Source organism: Ictidomys tridecemlineatus, chromosome 11, assembly GCF_052094955.1.
Source record: "Ictidomys tridecemlineatus isolate mIctTri1 chromosome 11, mIctTri1.hap1, whole genome shotgun sequence".
In the NCBI taxonomy this organism is placed as follows: Eukaryota; Metazoa; Chordata; class Mammalia; order Rodentia; family Sciuridae; genus Ictidomys; species Ictidomys tridecemlineatus.
Window position 1 is genome coordinate 107504517 of NC_135487.1, and position 21107 is coordinate 107525623.

The 21107-nt window shown below is 36.6% G+C and overlaps 1 protein-coding gene and 1 long non-coding RNA gene across 8 annotated transcripts in view; one reads left to right on the plus strand and one right to left on the minus strand.

Moving 5' to 3' along the window:
* Positions 1-21107, plus strand: part of LOC106145175 (uncharacterized) — a 31988-nt gene that overhangs the window by 1033 nt on the left and 9848 nt on the right. For 3 of the 5 annotated variants that reach the window (XR_013428071.1, XR_013428068.1, XR_013428070.1), the window contains exons 2-3: positions 13003-13067; positions 20530-20735. This is a non-coding gene — a long non-coding RNA (uncharacterized LOC106145175). Of the gene's footprint in view, positions 1-13002; positions 13068-16805; positions 16964-20529; positions 20736-21107 lie in introns of all 5 variants that reach the window. The other 2 variants (XR_005734762.2, XR_013428069.1) reach the window with 2 other exon arrangements.
* Positions 9662-20849, minus strand: Sike1 (suppressor of IKBKE 1). 3 transcript variants are annotated; one of them, XM_078027061.1, is made up of 6 exons: positions 20573-20849; positions 20241-20346; positions 19060-19202; positions 17553-17666; positions 15793-15846; positions 9662-11148 (listed from the first exon to the last, which is right to left on the minus strand). In XM_078027061.1, exons 1-6 carry the CDS (start codon positions 20729-20731, stop codon positions 11113-11115), a joined length of 612 nt encoding a protein of 203 aa, XP_077883187.1. In that variant the 5' UTR covers positions 20732-20849; the 3' UTR covers positions 9662-11112. The 3 variants fall into 3 exon arrangements, with proteins under 3 accessions (XP_077883187.1, XP_077883188.1, XP_005334963.1); XM_078027062.1 differs by lacking the exon at positions 15793-15846 and having other exon boundaries at positions 20573-20848; XM_005334906.5 differs by having other exon boundaries at positions 9662-15846; positions 20573-20847.

Here is a 21107-nt window from a genome sequence, read left to right on the forward strand (position 1 = left end):
AGGAAAAGATTACCACTGATCTTCTGAGGGCTGCTACCTGAGAAACTGCTTATAAGATAGCCTTTGATTGCCACGAAGGTCCTCTCTTGAATCTCCCATAGTTTACGTTGCTACCTCTTCCCTCTAGATAAGAAGTTTAGACGGTTGGACTAGTGGGCCCCAGCCTACTACTCCTTTGTGTTTTGCAAGATATTATATAAACATGGATAACTGTGTCTTTCATTATCTTATTAATCATCTGTCAATAGACTAAAATTTCCAGAATTTCTGAGGGAAAGAGGAAATTTACAACTTCCCTACACTTTTATCACATATATACAGCATTTGGTATGTGTAACTGCTAAGAAGTATACAGTAGTAATAAGAAAACTGAACATGATCCTGAAATAAGATAGAACAAATAAAAAATAGGTAAAAGGAAACTTAAAGGAAGTTTTAAGACCCACATGCTTTTCTAGGACTGTCACTCAGAAAATAAATCAGTTATTCTTCCAGGCTTGTTACTACCAAATTCTTTTTTTTTTTTAAGAATTTTAGTATTTATTTATTTATTTTTTAGTTTTCGGCGGACACAACATCTTTGTTTGTATGTGGTGCTGAGGATCGAACCTGGCCGTACGCATGCCAGGCAAGCGCGCTACCGCTTGAGCCACATCCCCAGCCCCGTTACTACCAAATTCTGTGAAATCAATCTTTCTGTCTGGAAGATTGAACCCAGGGCACTCTATCACTGAGTTACATCTCTAGCCTCCTTTTATTTTTTGGTATTGGAGATTGAACCCCAGGTTGCTTAATCTTTGAGCTACATACCCAACCTTTTTTTGTAATGTTTTTATTTTGAGACAGAGTCTTGCTAAGTCTTTAGGGCCTTTGCTGAAAGTGGTCTTGAATGTGCAATTCTCCTGCCTCAGCCTCCTGAGTCTCTGGGATTACAGGTGTCAGCCACCATGCCCACCTATCCCCTTATGTTTTATTTTGAGATAGGGTCTCGATAAATTGCTGGGACTTTCCTTGAACTTGTGATTCTCAGCCTCCTGAGTCACTGGGATTACAGTTTTGCACCATCAAACCTAGTTCTAAATTTCTGTGAAATCTGTAAATTTTAGAGATGCCATAAATTCACTCAATTGTGAAATACCTCATACTATAATTAACCCATCAGTAAACTGACTAGGGAATCTGAGACAGGAGGCTAATGAGTTCAAAGCTAGCCTCAGCAACCTAGTGAGATCCAGTCTCAAAAAAAAAAAGGCTGGGCGTGTGGCTCAGTGGTTAAGTGCCCCTGGGCTCAATCCCTGGTACAAAAAAAAAAAAAAAGAATAATTTAAGAAACCTATGATTTAGGGAACTTCCATATTTATTGATTGATCAGATAATTAATACCAGAATTATCAAACCACCACAAACTATCTTGTGATCACCAATCTGATGGCATTTTCACATACATTCCTTTCCCACCTCTCACCAAGTTTCCTTTAGAAGAGGATTCAGGAATCACCAAAGCATGCTTTACTCTAAAAATGGCTTGCATTCTCACTTGAATGTGTATTCATTGCTTTAACCCCAGCATATGTCTCTCTCATATATAGCCCACATTCTTCCTTGAAAGTCTATCTGCTTTCTTCTTTTTTTTCTTTCCACATTTTTTTCCTTTGGTGCATAGTTGTACATAATAATGGGATTTATTTTTACATATTCATACATACACACAATATAATATAATTTGGCCAATTTCATTCCCCAGCACTTGCCCTCTGCCTCCCTACTGTGTATCTGACGTGTAATATATGCCAAGGACCCCACCTGTCTGGAGTCATTTCCCGTCTCCAGGAACTCTTTAGAACTTTTTCCAGTATCAGTCCTTACTAAAGGAATTTTTAGTCTAGCCTCATTAACCGATCACAAAAATGAATTAAAACATGAATGTTGGAATAAGTGGAACAAAGGAAAGATGCATAGTATTAAGAGAGTACAAGATCCAGTTCTGAGCAAATCTTGAATTTTATGAAGAGGCAGAATTCTATTTCTATTCAAAGATTTCTTCTCCATATTCAGTCCCACGTTTAACATTTCAATTCTGCCTCTTCTCTCTTCCCATACTTTCCTAAGCACAGATATTGCTTTACTTTCAATGATGTCATAGCTTAACTTATTATTAGTACTAGATAGTGATACTTTTGGACAGAGCATCTGACATTCATTTTTGCATCCCTGGTTCCTGATAGTGACTGGCCAACTCTCAAAAGTTTCTTGAATGAATAGCACTAGATGATAGCATGAGAAAGTGTTGATACTGGAATGTTCTTTTGGGTATGGTGATGCATGCCTGTAATACCAGTGAACCAGGAAGCAGGAGGATCTCAAGTTCCAGGCCAACCACAGCAACTCAGATCCTGTCTGAAAATAAAAAATAAGCATGGAAAGCAAAATAAAAATAAAAAAGGACTGGGCATGCCGCTCAGTGGTAGAGTACCCCTGGGTTCAATCCCCTGTACTGGAGGGCAGGGGAACTGGAATATTCTGCTGGGAAACTACAAAATAGAAACATTTCAAATTAGTTGTTTCATTTCCTTTGTTCATTTTATAAATATAGATCTCCCTTTCCTAGTAATAGATCGAGTCTGAATATTCTAATCTAATGTTGCAGAAAATTTCCTTGGGCTCTTGTACTAGATACAAGGTCACGTGAAACTGGTCTAAACATAGAATTAGGTCCAGGAGGCACACACATGTTCAAATATCACAGCAAAGGGAAATGTAAAACATAACTCACCATATTCTTTCAGTACAATTCCTATTAATAAAAAAGGATAAAGACTTGATTTCTACTGTTTCACATAACTTCTTGTTTTGTCGAAGAGGATTAAACCCAGGGGTGCTTAACCACGGAGCCATATCCCCAGCCCTTTTTATTTTTTGAGACAAGGTCTTACTAAGTTGCCCAGACTGGCCTGGAACTTGGGATTTCCTACCTCAGATTCCCTAGTCACTGCGATTACAGGTATGTACCACTGCACCTGGCCCATTATACATAACTTTATAAAGACCTTAAACAGTATGTCCATTTCATCATCATTCTGAATACGGCTCAACTGCCTTTAAAGTTGATCCAAAATTAATATCAACTCATATTTAATACAAAATGTAAATATATATAAATCCAGAGATATACTTTTTAGCTTTTAATGCATTAAAGAAGGTAACGTGGGAGAATTTGATTTAAATCAGTACTTAAAATTACTTCTACAGGGCTGGGGTTGTGGCTTAGCAGTAGAGGCCTAGCACATGCGAGGCCCTGGGTTCAATCCTCAGCACCACATAAAAATAAAACAAATAAAATAAAGGTATTGTGTCCAACTACAACTAAAAAATAAAATGAAAAAAAAATTTTTCTACAGTTATAACCCATAAATAGAGGCAAGTTTTGTATTTAGATCACTACATTTTCAGGTAATGATTTTTTATATAAATTTTCAAGTCAATAAACTGAAAAATGTAGTTATCTTTTTAATTAATATTTTTTTCTTGAAAACAAAACAAAAGGTTCAGGTTGTGGCTTAGCAGTAGAGTTATGTGCCATGCCTAGCATGACGTGTGAGGCCCTGGGTTTGAGCCTCAGCATCACATAAAAATGAATAAGTAAAATAAAGGTTTTGGGCTGGGGATGTGGCTCAAGCGGTTGCGTGCGGCCCGGGTTCAATCCTCAGCACCACATACCAACAAAGATGTTGTGTCCGCCGAGAACTAGAAAATAAATGTTGGAAAATTCTCTCTAAAAAAAAAAATAATAAAAAAGATAAAATAAAGGTATTATGTCCAACTACAACTAAAATAAAAATATATATCTGTATATATTGATGATATATAGATAGATAAAGCTGAAATTTGTGAAAGTACTTGGAAAACCATCTCCTATTCAATAGGTCAGTCATGGATTTGGGAAGAGATATTTAGTTTATTAGGGAGAAACCATCAAAAAAATTAAATACTTATTTTTGGTGACTTATTTTTCTACTCTAAAATACTGAGACAATGAAATTAATTATGGCTGTTTGTTTGTTTTGCTATAGTCATCAATAAGCATATTATATCTGAAGCCATTCACACACACACACACACACAAACACACACACACAGGAATCCCTTACATGTTTATAAGGTTTTCTTGAGGAATGGTAAATGAGAAAAATTAGGTCAATGTAGAGGCTTTAAGAGGGCTAAATTTATTCGAGATTTGAAGGACTGCTTTTGTTCTTGACATTATGCCTTTCCTACTTAGGAGATTTAAAGGGGGATTTCTTTTATAAAATTATGTAATAGGGGACTATAAAGGGGTCTACAGGCAAGATTTCAGAAGAGGAAAATACATCTGGAACAAAAACTTTCATTAAAAATAATTATTTCTGGGGGCTGGGGTTGTGGCTCAGTGGTAGAGCACTCACCTAGCATATGTGAGCCCCTGGGTTCGATCCTCAGCACCACATAAAAATAAATAAATAAAATAAAAGTATTGTGTCCAAGTACATATTTTAAAAAAATAATTATTTCTGTATTCGTTGGTATAAATAATATTTGGTGCTAGTACCCTACATTCCAAAGCTTTTGGATTAGCCCCTGAGACAGTTAAAATGCATTAATAAATACAAAAGAAAAGCACTAATACAATTTAAATAATATTATATAACAAAAAGTGTCAAAACTTTGCATAGTGCTTCCCATTAAACTATCAATGTTGCACTTCAGGGTAGACATGGCTGTGCTAAACTGTTTCACCTAAAGTAATCACTGTAACATTGTAGCTTTGGGAGTCTGTCAACCAGTTGGAATGGTAATGCAAAATAATTTATTTAGTTTTTGGTGCTGGAGATTGAATCCAGGGTCTTGTGCATGCTAACCAAACCATACATTCTACCAGTGAGCTACACCTATAGCCCAAGAATTTTTTTTTTTTTTTGAGTTAGGTTCTTGCCATGTTGCCAAGGCTGGCCTTCCACACTTGGGCTTAAGTGATTCTTCTGCTTTAGCCTCCTGAGTAATTGGGGCTATAGGATTTGCCCTGCCTTGCCTCTACCTCTGAGCTACAAACCTACTAAACCCCTTTTTAGAAACTTTGTTTTCAGTTGGGCAGTGTCACACCTATAATCCCCATGACTCAGGTGGTTGAAACTGAAGGATTGCAAATTCCTGACCAGCCTAGGCAATTTACACCCTCTCTCAAAAGATAAAAAGGACTGGTGCTGTAACTAAATGGTAGAGCACCCCAGGTTTAATTCCCATGACCAAAACAAACAAACAAAAAAAGTATTTTGAGACTAGCCCAGGCTGGTGGTCCTGAACTTGCAATCCTCAGTCTCTTAAGTAGCAGAGATTACAGCCGTGGGCCACTGTGCCTAGCCAAGAATATTTTTAATTTAACTTAAATTAGATCCTGATGAAAACCATTTGTACTTGGTACTAGTTCAAACTCTTTTATTATGGTCTATAAGGCCCTAAATGATCTTGTCCTCATCTAATTTTCTAGCCCCTGGTTCACTGCAATTCAGTTTCACTACCATTTTGGTTCCTCCAGCACTGCAAATTTGCTCCTTCTTTGATATCCTTGAGGACTAGGGGTATAGCTCAGTGGCAGAGCATGTGCATAGTATGTATAGAGGCCCTGGGTTCCATCCCTTGCATTGTAAAACAAAACAAAAAAACTCAACAAACAATAACAACAACAAAAAGACCTTTGGGATGGGGCTCAGAGGTAAAGCACTTACCTAGCACATGTGAGGCACTGGGTTCGATCCCTAGCACTACATAAATAAATAAAATAAAGGTAAATAAAATAAAGGTATTGTGTCCATCCACAGTTGTGGTTTTTTTTTTTTTTTTCAATTGGAGAAAAAAAAAAAAAGACCTTTGAAGCTGGGTGTGGTGGCACAAGCCTATAATCCCAATGGCTCAGGCGGCTGAGGCAGGATGATCTTGAGTTCAAAGCCAGCCTCAGCAACTCAGTGAGACCTTGCCTCTAAATAAAATACAAAAAGGGCTGGGGATATAACTCAGTGGTTAAGCGCCCCTGGATTCACTCCCCAGTACCAAAAAATAAATAAAAATAAAAAACTTTGAATTTACTATTACCTCTGCCTGAAATGCCTTCTTCCTGAAATCACCACATAACTAGCACTTTCTCATCATTCAGGTTTCAGTTAGAATGTCATTGACTTATAAAGGCTTTTTCTGAAGTAAAAGCACCTACTAGCTCTATCACTTTCCATAATATTAGCTTTTTTATTGTCTCATTATATATATTGGTATTCAAGAGTAACACATTATGAATAAATTGTTTATTTCCCAGTTCCCTGAACTATAACATAAGACTTGATTTTCTACTTGGTTCATCATAGCTAGGTAGAGGGGTAAGTACAGATGCAATAGATACTTAACAAATATACATTGAATGACCTTATTTATAGAATCTAAGGTAGCATTGATTATATAATACATCATTATTTATGGACTATCAACAAGAAAATATATTGCATTTTCATTTATTTTGGGACAGTGTCTTGCTTATATTGCTCAAGCTGGTCTCAAACTCTTGACCTCCAGCAATCTTCCTGCCCCAACCTCTTGTATAAATGGGACTACAGGCATATGTCACTTCACCTGTCTAGAATTTTTGTATTTATTAAAAATGCCTATTTTTAAACATGTGGACACAGATTTTTGTCATGTGTCACTCGTGTATGTACATAAAGCAAAATAAATTGGTAAAGATATTCCTAAAACATCTTGCAAAGTCTAACTCTTCTGAATATTTCTTTTTGTTAGTTTTTGGTACTGGGGATTGAATTCAGGGGATGCTTTATCACTGAACTATGTCCTCAGCCTGTTTTCTTTTAAATTTTGAGATAGGGTATAACTAATTTGCTTAGGGCTTTGCTAAATCGCTGAGGCCAGTTTCAACCTTGTGATCCTCCTGCCTCGGCTTCATGAATCATTGGGATTACAGGCATGTGCCACCATGCCCAATGGAATCATTTTAGGAATATGTATGACCATATGTTTTAAATTCCAGCCATCCCAAGCAGCATAAGTTTCTAAAAATGAAGAGATTAGAATATATATTTACACAAAACTATAAAAAATATGTAAAATATATAAATAAATATATAAAACTGTATTAGATCATGAATACATAATAAATTAATCCATATTAATAGGAAAAAGCCAAACAAAAGCAAAATGGAGAAAAGACTTGAATGTTCGTATTAAAGGAACAAACAACTAGATAGGCAAATAAAACACCTGAGATTATGCTCAGCCTCATTTATCAGGAGAATGTATATTTGTCTTGAGAAAATTTTAGACATACAGAAGCATTAGAAAAATATACAGAAATTTCTTATCCACACTTCAACCAGTTTCCTCTGTGTTAACTTCTTTTTTTTAAAAAAAATATATATTTTAGTCGTAGTTAGACACAATACCTTTATTTTATTTATTTTTATTTTTAGGTGGTGCCAAGGATAGAACCTAGCACCTCACACATTTCATGTGAGCACTCTACTGCTGAGCCACAACTCCAGGTCCCCCACCTGTGTTAACTTTATATAATAAAGAACATTTTCAGAATGAGGAAATTGTACATAAACAATTGTACATAAACTATAAATTAATTTGAATTTCACCAGCTTTTCTTCCAAAGCCCATTTTCTTTCTAAGGATGAAATCTAGAATACCACACTGCGTTTACTTGTTATACCTCCTTAGTCTCCAGTCTTTGACAGTTCCTCAGTCTTTATCTTTCATGTACTTAATACTTTGGAACAATGTTGGTCAATTATTTTATAAATGTACCTCAATTTAGTCTTTCTGATGTTTTCTCTTTATTAGATTGAGGTCATGCTACACAACCATGTGCTGCAAAATGATCTTTCAGTCAGTATTTGGCTGCATAGATAAAAGTGGTCCTATATTATAATAGACCTGAAAAATTCCTATCATCTAGTGATGTTGTAGCCATGGTAAAGTTGTAGTACAGTGCATTACTCATGTGTTTATGGTGATGTGTAGACAAACCTACTCCACTATTACCAGTCCTATAAATGTATAGCATGTACAATTATGTACAGCACATAGTTGATACTATATATTATGTTACTGGTTTTTGTATGTACTATTTTTGTGGTGGGGAGGCATTAAACCCAGGGGTACTCTACAATGAGCCACACTCCCAGTGTTTCCTAGGCTGGCCTTGAATTTGTGATCCTTCAGCCTCAGCCTCCTGAGCTGCTGGGATTTCAGGCGTGGACCATCACACCTGGCCATTTTTCTTTCTTTCTTTTTTGTACTGGATATTGAACCCAGAGAGTTTTGCCACTGAGCTGAGCTATACCCCCAGCCCTTTTTATTTTGAGAGAGGATTTTGCTAAAAATTTCTTAGGGTCTTGCCAAATTGCTGAAGCTGGCCTCAAATTTGTGATTTTCCTGCCTCAGTCTCCTGAGTTGCTGGGATTACAAGTGTGTGTTACCATGCATTTTTGACTTGGCCCCAGCATTTTTTGACTTTTTGAGACAGGGTCTCACTTAGTTGCTGGGGCTGCCCTGGAACTTGGGATCCTCCCACCTCAGTTTCCTGAGTCCCTGTGATTATAAGCATGTGCCACTATGCTTGGACTACTAGGCACTATTCTAAAATGGTAATCAAGCTTCCCATTGCTTGGTGTATGTGCCTTATATTATCCTCTCTTCTTTTTTAAAATTCAACACAAATTTATGAACCAGGGTTAAAAGGTTTTGATACTCAGAGCATGTTTTAGAATACAAACACACACAAAAGGATGGCTTTTATCCAATTCTAGAAATAATCACTGCCTCCCCTGACACTAGTTCAAATGACTTACTATTCATGTTCTTCTGTGCTCAAGTTTATGATGACATCTGGTCATCTAAAGATGAGGGAATGCAAAACTGAGGCTTTCCTATTTTTAAGATTTCCCTGTAATGTGGAATAACCTAATATAAGTAAGGACTATTTGTTCCATATTGAAGACTATTAAGGGCAATCTCACTCTATTGACAATATCAACCTTTGACAACCAAAAAGTCTTAGTTATATCTCACTATTCAAAATGTAGACAAAACTGTCATTATATAAACTGGGTTTTATAACCTGTAACCGCTCATGGGAACAATGACATTGGAATAACTATGATTCACTTGCATTTTCATTCAACATACAGACTGTGTGCCTTTCATGTGCCTAACATTGTGCTGTTGCTTTATTCTTTTTGCAGTCCTGGGGAATGAACCCAGGACCCAGGGGGTGCTTTACATCCCCAGCCCTTATTTTTAACAGGGTCTAGCTAAATTCCTGAGATTGGCCCTGAACTTATGATCCTCCTATCTCAGCCTCCAGAGTTGCTGGGATTACAGGCATGTGCCCAATAGGACCCAATCTGTTTAGCCTTCTTAGAGAGTGACAAAAGAAAAAGCAGTGGTCTTTTTTTCACTGGATTACTCGATAACATTCCTTCCTTCATTCTGAAAGTTGCATGACACAAACCAATGAAATAACTGCAAAATATGAAATATGACTGCTTCTCATTAAATGAGATCAATATAAATGAGATAGTTCGAGGGGGAATTAAAAATAAGCCAGATTTAGTACAGATTTTGAAAAAAAAATGTATTTTATTATTATTATTTTTTTCCCCATTCTTTTTCTTTTAAGTGCTGGGGATTGAACTCAGTGCCTTGTACATGCTACGCATGCACTCTACCACTGAGCTGTACCTCCAGCCCATATATATGTATTTCTTAACAATACACTGCATAATCATACAATGAAATATACATCAATGAAAATGAATGATAGCAATATACAACAAAATGTGTGCATCTCAGAAATAATGAAAAAAAATCCTTAGATTACATATAGTATGATACAATTTCTGTAAAGTTCAAAAAGGAAGAAAACTAATAAGTCACTTTAGGGATGCATATTTTTAAGACATTTTACCTGTGATTAAAATTATTAAAGAGACGGAGTACAGGATGGGGAGAGAGAAGAACTCAAACAGATAAATGCAAAGTACTGGTAATGTTTTATTTTCATTTTGTTTTGTGATGCTGGGGATGAAACCTACAGCTTCATGCACATTAGGCAAGCTCTCTACCACTTAGCTATGCCCTCACCCCCAGCATTAGTAATGTTTTAATTTTTAATTTAGGCAGTGAATTCTTATGATTGATAAATTACTTTCATGCTTAATTTACCCTTTTCTTGGAGGGGGTACTGAGATTGAACCCAAGGGCACTTTACCTGAGTCATATATCCCCAGCCCTTTTTATTTTGAAATAGGGTCTCATTAAATTGCTGAGGCTGGCCTAGAACTTTTGATCCTCCTGCCTCAGCCTCTGAGGGATTACAGATATGTGCCACCACTCCCAGCCTTTTTCTAAATTTTGAGACATGATCTCCATAAATTGCTAAGGACCTTGCCAAAATGTTGAGGCTGGCCTTGAACTTTCAAACCTCCTTCTTTTAAACTTCTAGAATCACTTATATGTATGCCACTGCAATTGGCTTACATTTACTTTTTTTTTAATATTTATTTTTTAGTTGTAGATGGACACAATACCTTTATTTTATTTTTAGATGGTGCTGAGGATTGAACCCAGTGTCTCACACATGCTAGGGGAGCATTCTGTCTGAGTCACAACCCCAGACCCACATTTACTCTTTAATGTGTCAAATACATTAAAATATAAATGCAAGTGGGGAGTAGTAGTACATGCTCATAATCCCACCAGCTCTGGAGGCTGAGGCAGGAGGATCGAATAGGGCTGGGGATGTGACTTAGTGGTAGAGTGCCCCTGAGTTCAATCTCCCGTGCTTGCCCCCTCAATTATATATATATATATGAAATAATTTATAAAGTATCAATCAAAATCACATGTGCATAGTTGTTTTTAAAACTTTTCATTTTTTATATCAGTCAGTATTTTTATTTATAGGCAAATTTGGGTCAGTTTTAACAAAAAATAATTTTATTAAAAGTAATTCTTAAGATCTTTAGTCTGGGGTTAGAGATTTAGCTCAGTGGCAGAGCACTTGCTTGCCTAGCAAGCACCAGGTCCTGAGTTCAGTCCTCGGCCCTGGAAGAGAGAAAAAAAGTGAAGATCTCTAGGCCAATCAGGAAACCAGAATTGGAAGTTATAGTCTCCAGTGATATCTGAGAATTGCTTCAGTGAACTCTAGTCTCTACTGTTAGGCAGACACTGCAGATTACAGTACCAATCTGTTGACACTAGATATTGAGTTTTTGTCCCTGAAGAAAAACCGATCTTGCTGCTCTTCTGTGGAGCTAATGTAATAGCCATTGTTGTTGGTCAACATTTTCTGCCATAATTTCCTGTTTCACTGTACCACTAACTTCAAAGTTTAAGGTAGATATTCCCTACCTGTAAAGTAGGTCGTGAAAACATATATCTGACACTTTCAAATTCTCTACCTCATTTGGTGAGGGATTCCCTAAACATACGAGTTAGGATATTAGGTAGCCAAGAAGGAAATGACAGATGTTTGCCACAGCCCATTCTTTTGGATATTTAACATTAATACATTCCTTTAACTAATACTTGAAAGGACCTGACAACGTGAAAGGCATTATTTTCTCAATATAATTTCTGTTAATGGAATAGTCTCTTTTTTGAGAGGGGTATTGGAGATTGAATTCAAGAGCTCTTGATCACTGAGCAACATCCCTATTTTGTATTTTATTTAGAGACAGGGTCTCACTGAGTTGCTTAGTGCCTTGCTTTTGCTGAGGCTGGCTTTGAACTCACAATTATCCTACTTCAGGCTCCCAAACCGCTGGGATTATAGGTCGGCACTGCTAGAATACTCATTTTACTTGGGCCAGCTACGTACCCATTCTCCTTTGCAGTTAGAAATAGCCACTTAATAGGCCAGGCAAATATGGCAATGGGAAATCCTTAGGAATTTCTGGAAGAGCTTTGTTTTTCTCATAAAAGGGGTTATATACATAGGTAATACTAGCCATTTCCTGTAGTTTTCTCCTGTCTTGAACACGGGCATGACATATGCTACAGCAGCAACTTTCTAACAACTACAATAGCACGAAGGATGAAAAGTAACAAAACAGAGGCAGATTGTAAAGAGAGTTGTACCCTTCCTGTATGTGGTAAGAACCACCAATTAAGCATTGATCCTTTCAGTTACAAGCACAGGTACTCTCAACTATGCCATTCTGGAAAACAGATAATAGTTGTATCTCTTTAGTTGACTCCATTTATTGAATTAATGGTATTTTCTAATGTATAAGCAGTTGAGGTTTTTCTTGCCCTATTAATAAAAATTGATTTTGCTAATCAAGAACCACGAACTGGGCCAGGGATGTGGCTCAGTTTTAGAGCGCTTGCCTAGCATGTGTGAGGCCCTGGGTTCAATCAATAATAAAACAAATAAAAAATAAAGGTATTGTATCCATCTACAACTAAAAAAAAAAAAAAGAGAACCATGACTGTACAATATTTGGCACTTAAAGGCACCTTAACTTGGTGGTTAAGAATGTATTTGAATAAAACAAAGAAATGTATTTAAGAGTAAGTGCCTAGACTGCCTTGGTTCCAGTCTAGATAAATAATAAGTTCCTTGTACCTGAGTAGCTGTAAAGTGGGGTACAGTTTACGTGGAGATTATATATCAGTACCGGATACACAATAAAGCATTCAATAAATGGTAATCATTATTGGCAGTACCATCTATACTTTGCTTCTGTGACACCAAGGTTTTCTGGTTCTCCTCCTAGCCATTTGTTGTCTCAAGGTTAAATAGTCTTTCCTGTTTCCTATACATATTTATATGGATTTATCATATTGCATTATATGACCCTTACCATTCATCAGAAAATGTCAAGGCCTTTTTCAACTCACAACTTCCAATGCTTTGCATACAGTCTACATATTCTTAAACTTTTATCCTTACAGGTTACTCTGGATGATTATTAAAATACAAATTCCTGGATCCTATCTTCAAATTTCTATTTTAGCAGGTTAGTGAACCACATGTTGAGGAATATTGAAATATACCTTCAATGTTTGAATATGCATAAGGAACTGCTGTAATTAACACCTTATTAATATAAGATACTATTTGTAAGGTTACCTTGTTGAATATATTATGCTAATTATAGGACATTTATGGTCCCCCCCCCCAATACTGGGGACTGAACCCAGTGGCCCCCTACCACTGAGCAACATCCCAAGCCCTTTTTATTTTTTGAGATAGAGTGTCACTAAGTTGCCCAGCATGACCTTAAACTTGTGATCCTCCTGCTTCAGGCTCCTGAGTCCCTGAGATTACAGGAGTACACCACCACTCCTGGCTAATTACAAACTATTAAAACTGGCTAATATTCTCAAATAGGTTTTCACTAGAAATAATAATTTTATACTGAAATTTTGCAAACCAGTCAAGTTCCTCCATCTACGGCAAGACATTAATATTCACTGAAAGTGAAGAAGAGCATTCCTTCTCCATTTAATTTTCTAACTATACATTACCTTTATAACATTACCACCAGCCAGAATTTATATGTAGGGCACTGAAAACTCTTCACTCATAAAACAAGCTTTTTTTTTTTTCCCCCTTTTTTGGGGGGTTGGGGCAGGAGGGTTGCTAGGGATAAAATCCAGGGACATCTTACCACTGAGCTACACACCCTGCCCTTTTTATTTATTTATTTTTTTTAAAGTATGTATTTATTTATGTATCTTTAGTTTTTTAGGTGGATACATTAGTTTGTTTTTATGTGGTGCCAAGGATCGAACCCAGTACCTCATGCATGCTAGGCAAGCACTCTACCACTGAGCCAAAACCCCAACCCTGCCCTTTTTATTTTGAGACAGGTTTTTGCTAAGTTACTTGGGGCCTCAAACTTGCAGTCCTCCCACCTCAGCCTCCTGAGTCACTGGACATTAAGATTTTGATTTCCTAGGAGAAAAGGTTAACATATAGATTTACCCTGAAATCTGTGATATAAAGAATTTCATAAACTGCTCTAAAAGAACAAAAGGCAATGAATGCTACATTATATCTTAATGAACTACTTGATAACTTTATCATTTTCAAGAAAACTTGGGCATGGCAGCTGACAAAAGGTATAGGATACCTGCTTCCCAAATGGACTTGTGACACATACTTAGGGCTTACTTCAAGGCAAATAGCTGGACTAAAAGTTTACTTACTCTTGGAAAATGAAATAAAAATGCACACACTTGGTGGGTAGAAGTGTTTTCCATTTAAATTCTCTGCAGGACAGTGAAAAGAAATTTGACAAATTCTAAAATGACATATAACTGTTCATTAATACCCAGTAATCTAAGCATTGTCATTACTGGAATCAGATGCCTTTAAGACATTTTGGGGAGCTTTTGTTTGTTTTATCTGGAGTTCTTCAGAGCAGTACAAAAGAAGCTTTATATCACACAGAGCACTAGCAAATAACTCTTTAATATCATGTCTCTCCCATGCAGTACTAGGATGTCTAAGATACTAGAAAATATTGACAGGTTTATTTGAACCATTATTGGAAAAATTTAAATGGCTAATATAACAAAGTAATTTAGAGATCTGAAATGTGACTGAACTGAAATGGGAATGAGTTAATGAGTGAACCTGACTACCCAGAATTTGAATCTCAAAGTTGCTTTGTTGTTGCCTATAATAGCATTATAAATGTAATGACTTTCCTTAAGAAATAAAAATGCATTGATGTAAAAAAAAATATGTCAAAAGAGCCAAATGCCAGTGCTAATAATGACATCCAAGTAGATGGTGGTTCTTAACTATAAAATAAAAGTTATATAAATTAAATATAGTATCTAGGACTATGATATGGATAAATACATGATACGCTCTTTACCCTAGGTAAACTACCTAAGTTGAAGGTTTCCTAGCAGGACAAAATCGAAAACTGACTACTTATACTTAATTAAATAAATAAATTACTTTTGGCATTTGAACAAAGTACTCATGTGAGTACACATACACAGGACAGATTCCTCAGCATTCGTTGAATGATATGATGACTATACTACTACTGGGGGGAAAATAGTTGGCTTATTTACTTTCAAGTACATTTCCTGGGATTTAGCAGTAAGTTCTCTCAAATTAAGAGTAAAGACACCCAACCACAATGTGCCAACTCCTAGCACCAGAGAGAATCAAAACTTCACAGGTGAATGATATTACAAATCAGAGAATCTGCCAATCTAGTTCTGTGAAATCATGTTACTTCTGTCAAATGGGAAAAAAAAAATTCAGGTTTATGCCAAAAAGATGTAAAAAGTTAAATCTCTTAAAAATCTTTAGCACTGTATCTTATGATCCTCTATAAAATAAGAGAACTGGTTTATAATAAAATGCTCAAAGTTTCAGAGATATGAAAACAAAAAAGGACAGAAAACAGTTTATATAAATCGAGGTCCCAGAAATGAAAATTAAAGGTAGTCTTACAGAGGAAGGAATGGTGAAACACAGTGTATATTCTCACAATATACCACAAAACTATTTTGTGGACACCAACATTGACTGGGAATTCTAAACTGCTGCCTGATATCTGTAATCAACACTAAATCAAGTCTGAGGCAAGACACTGGATGGATAATACTTAGATGGACAGATAAATTCCTTCCTAGATAATCTTCAGCCATCACTTGGAAGTTCAGTTATTTGATGGGTTGGGAAGCAGTGTCCACTGAATTTTCCTTTCTGACCTGAAGAGACTCACTGCTGATGGACAATAATTCTCGAAGTTCTTTATTTTCAAGCTGGGGAAAAAAAAAAAAAGGCGGGTTTATCTTATTTCCTGTATTTTTATTGTCAAACTGTGTCAGAACACATTGTTTGGGGCCAGGAACAGAAAACATTTTAGTTTTAAGGAAACAAATCACTAGATAACAATTTTCTAAATACTAGTTATTTACTCATTTAAAATTTGTGGAGTAATTTTTATATACCAAGTGTTAGGACTACATAGAAGAAACAACACAAGGTTCCTTTTCACTTGAGGAATTTACTATTTGTCATACTCTTCTTGTTCCCACAAGTTTTACTACTGTTTTTCAAATTCTTAATGATCTCTTCACTCTTGATTAATTTCCTTTCCTAGATATCCAATAGTTTTAGAAAATGGATAAAAAGGGAGAGACGGTAAACCACTTACTGAGGTGTACCTAGGTACCATGTCAGTGCATTATATATGTTATTTCCTAACAATCTTTAGGGTAGATATCATTGCCTACATGCATATTTTATTTAAGATGAAGATACTGGGGCTCCCAAAGCTCCCAAAATGTGTCCACATTCAGACAACTTGGATGTAGTACTTTTGGGGCCATGTTTTTTCCACTGGAATTATTAAGTAAAACTTGTCCCACATTTCCTTAGGGCTGTTTCTTTAACTGAAACAAATCAGGGATAATAAAAAGAAGTTCGCTCTATTAACTAACTCCTAATTCCTACTTGGGACCTGTCACTCCCTTTGATTTCTAAATGGAGTTTCATCATTATTTTCTCTGTAGGAATTCTGGTAAACCATAGTATTTCCAGGTTTGCCAAAGAGGTCAGAGTCCATGGTCAATAAATCTTTGAGACCACATAAAGATACTTTGGTATGTTTCTTCTGGCACTTAAATAACATTTCATATTATGTAAATACTAGTCTTGTTCTTTCCACTGGACTTTGGACTTTTTTTCTCTAGTATTTCTTTTTTGTTTGTTTTTTCAGACTTGATCTCTCTATGTTGCCCAGGCTGGCTTAGAACTCCAGATCCTTCTGCCTTATCATCCTGGCTTTCTGCTATTTCTCAAAGGGCCCATGATAACTCCTTGCAGCAAGCACCAAACCATCTACTAACATGTTTTTTGGGCACACTATTACACTAGGTATTTCTTTTGTAATATATTTCTATTTTAATCAAAATATTACATGGAAATAGCTTTAAAAAGTTAAATCTATAAAATAAATAGAAGTTTCTTGGCTTTGTTCACCGTTAACTCTTTTTATCTATTTTGATTTTTATTTCCATAATTCTAAATAATATGGGTATACTGCCACTTCCCCTGCTCCCCCACCTCCCCACCTCCCCATTGATGGTTCTGGGAAGTAAACCCAGGGACTTGTGGATGCTTAGCACGTGCCGTGCCACTCAACTACATCCCTTGCCCTACCATTCCCTCAATTTTAGACATTATTTGACTTATTACAGTAAATGAGGGATTTCAGATCACATGTAACCTGTTCCTTCCACTCTCTACTCTCCGAATGTGATAATATCTCAACTTCCAGTTAATACATAGTTGATATTTTCATTGATTATAGTTTACTACATTTCCTTTCCTGAAAAGAGTATGAAGGAAGAATTTTAAGTTGTGAGCACACACAGAAAACATAAATACATTGCCATGACAGGTTAATGTCTAGACTCTACAAAAACTGCGAAAAATTGTGAACCTAAAAAAGCAACAATCTTACCTCCAATTGTGCTAGTTTTTCTTGAATTTTACAAAACTGATCATCATCCACCTGAACTGCTTTCCTCATCACTTCTCCCATTTCACAGATTCTATCAATCTGACTTTCAATTTCCTGTGAAAATATTAAGGGAAAAAGTGAAAAAGTGATATTTCCTATACATATGAAGAACAGGATCGTATGAACTGATTTTTAAAAGTTCTTTTAAAAAAAACAGTTCGGGCTGGCATTGTGGCTCAGTAGTAGAGCACTTGCCTAGCATGTCTGAGGCACTGGGTACGATCCTTAGCACCACATAAAATTAAAAACAAATAAAATAAAAATATTTTGTCCATCTACAACTAAAAAAAAAAAAAAAGGAAAACCAAACCAGTTACCTTGAAATATATAAATGTGTTAATAGGAAAAACAAAAACCTTCATTCTATCTATGCCACAGAAGTTGCACCAGAATTAACCAATAATCTGAGCCATAATAAAGTGAGTTTGTGGTATTCACATTAAACAGATCAGTAGTAGTCTAACTATCCACTGGAAGTTGGACTTTAGGTAGCTATTTAACTCAAGTTTGAATACTTTTATTGGCAGGAAGTTTATCACAGTATGAGGTTCCTTTATCTTTGGCTATATCTCTTAGAAAGTATTTCCATATGAGCTAAATTCTTTTCTTTTTAAAGTTTTCTCTGGACCACAGAAAATAATTTTTTTTCTTCCAGATGAAAGATACTCAAATATCTAAAATATCCCTGTTCCCTAAAACTTTGAAAATGCATTCAATGAACATATTTCAGTACACTTCCCCTGAAGCAAACAGTGAGGTTCCAATCTATTAATCCAGGATTAAATGATATAGTACATATGAATGTACAATGACAACTATGAAAAACTGTACAAATAGAACAATAATACTGGGGGGGGGCCTGGAAAGTAGTTCAGTTGGTAGAGTACCTGCCTCACATGCACAAGACCCTGGGTTCAATCCTCAGCACCACCAGGGAAAAAAAAAGCACAATACTGGGTCTCTCAAATTAAATCGGCATTGACTAATGTATAAAAACTGTCATTTAAGACAAAACAAAACATTTCTCTCAAGTAACATAGTATGATTAGTTTAACACAGCTTTACTGACTGATATGTGCCAGAAACTAGGTTAAGGAAAAAATATGAATGTATGCTCCCCTAAACCATGAAGCTTACAATTCAGTCAAATGTACCAATTACAACCAACCAAGTGTTTACTGAGCACCTTCAACACCAACTTGCATTATAGTTCATGGAAAAACTAACATCTTGAAAAGAGATCTTGTTGAGGGCAGAGAGGAACATAGTCCCACTCAAAAGGACTTGAGCAGCCTCTTCTCCCCTTCTTTTTAGCCATATCTTTACAAAGCCACAACAAAATAAACAATGAATATGTACTCTCTTTTCTCCAAAACAAGTATACAAAGTGAAACAGTCTCAAAATTTCAATTCAGTTCATTTATAATTTACTTATCAAATTTCTTACTGCAGAGTGAGACTGATGAGCTTTCAGAACTGGTTCAGCATCCACTGCTTTTTTTGCAACCATTAACTGTAACATCTGTTTCCGGTATTTGCTCATGATGAGTTCCAAAGCATCCTGATGTTCCTCCAAAGACACCCACAGTTCTAACAAAAAAATAAAATACCTTGGTAGTGATGTCTGAGAGAGAGATCCCAAGGTTAATCTCTTAACAGAATTTTACCATACTCAATGAGATATTATTAATTCAAAGTGAAAAAATTACATTTTCTACATATATGAAGAACATGATCACATGCAGTATGATTTTTAAAAGTTCATTTTAAAAAGTTATCTTGAAAAACATAAAACATGTTAACGGGGAAAACAAAAGCTCATTCAATCTATGCACAGAAATTGCACTACAATGTGAACCATAATATAGTAAGATCAGATTTAGTGTTTAAGTCTACAAAATTGAACAGCTACAGTGTACATAAAAAATAACTTTCTAGGCTGAGTGTATTGCCCCACACCTGTAGTCCCAGTGACTTGGGAGGCTGAGGAAGGAGAATCAAAAATCTAAAGCCAACCTGAACAACTTGATGAGGCTCTGTTTCAAAATAAATAAAAAGGGTTGGGGATGTGGCTCAGTAGTAGAGCACCCCTTGAATCAATTGCAAAAAACTAAAAACAAAAAACAAAAACTTTATAGGCACAGGCAGCATAGTCTGGTAGAAATAAAACGGGATGTGTAATCAGAAGACATGGTTTGATTTCTGTGACTTAGTTCCTTAGTACTCAAAGCCAATTGTTTAACATCTCTGAAGCTCTTTTTTAACTGCATTATGAAGCTTAACTTCAGTGTTTATTCTAATGAGTACTTAAGTATTAAATTTTAAGGCTCTGAGAATATAAACTCTTTTTAAATGCAAGTCTCTATTTGGTATACCCTAAAGGAAAAAAAAAAAAAAGGCGTCTAATAATTCAACTGTGTAAGCATCTCTTTGATAAACTGCTAATACACATTAAAAGAAAAAAAAATCAGTAGATGACCTTAAAAAGGGTAATCTGGAAAACTTTATTGTTAGTAATTAAATCTCCTAATAAGAGCACTGACCCGTAAATAAACATAGGATATGCACTTTTATGAACTTTTACTGGGTATGAGAAATATCTTAAATACACAAAAAGACCCTACTAACCTCTGTTTTCCTGCTGCAAATCTCTAATCTGTGTGTTCTCTTGAGACAGCAGAATGTGAGGCTTGTATCTTGACATGTCCTTCACGTCGGACGCATCTTCTTGATACTGGACAGACAGACACACTAAGCGCACGATAAACAGTACAGTGGCAGATGCAACTGAAAGCAGTAGTCAGGGCTCCAGTGCAGGAATCCTGACCCCGATCCGCAACAGTTCTCACCACAACCCTCTGGAATCGGGAATAAACTCCAAGCCGAGACCCCATTTCACATCTCTCCTCCCTTCCAGTGCCTAGAACCCGAGGGCCCAGGACCTCTACCCTCTGCCTGACCTGGTCCGGAAGCGCTGTCCCCGCCTCCCGCATAGCGGCCACTCGTCGGTGCAGCGCGGCCGACTGATCCACCAGAGACTCGGCGGCCGCATCGTGCTCCCGCAGCCTCTCCAGCAGTGTCTTGGCGTCTGTCAGGATCTTCTCGATGGTGCAGTTCATAGCGGTAGGAATACCCCGGCCCCTGCCCTGCCCTGCTCACCTAAGCGGTACGCACTAGTAGTCTCCAGACCTGTCTCAGCGTTACAAGCGTCATTTCCGGCACGTTTCAAAGGCGCCTGGCAGCTGTATGTGCGCCTGCGCAGTGGCAGCCCAGCCCTTGGGGTGATCCGCTTTAACCTGCGACTTCCCTGTAGCCTCGCCAGGCCCCGGAGTTCCGCCCTTGCCCCGCCCTTTGTTCCCAGTTCCCACAGCCAGGTGGTTAATATGGTAGGGCTGACAGGTCTAAGGTTCTTCGTTCTCTGCTGTTTTTGATTGACGTGGTTTGTTGTTCAGTCATAGGTGGTTGTTTTTTTTGCTTTTGTTTTTTATATTGTGG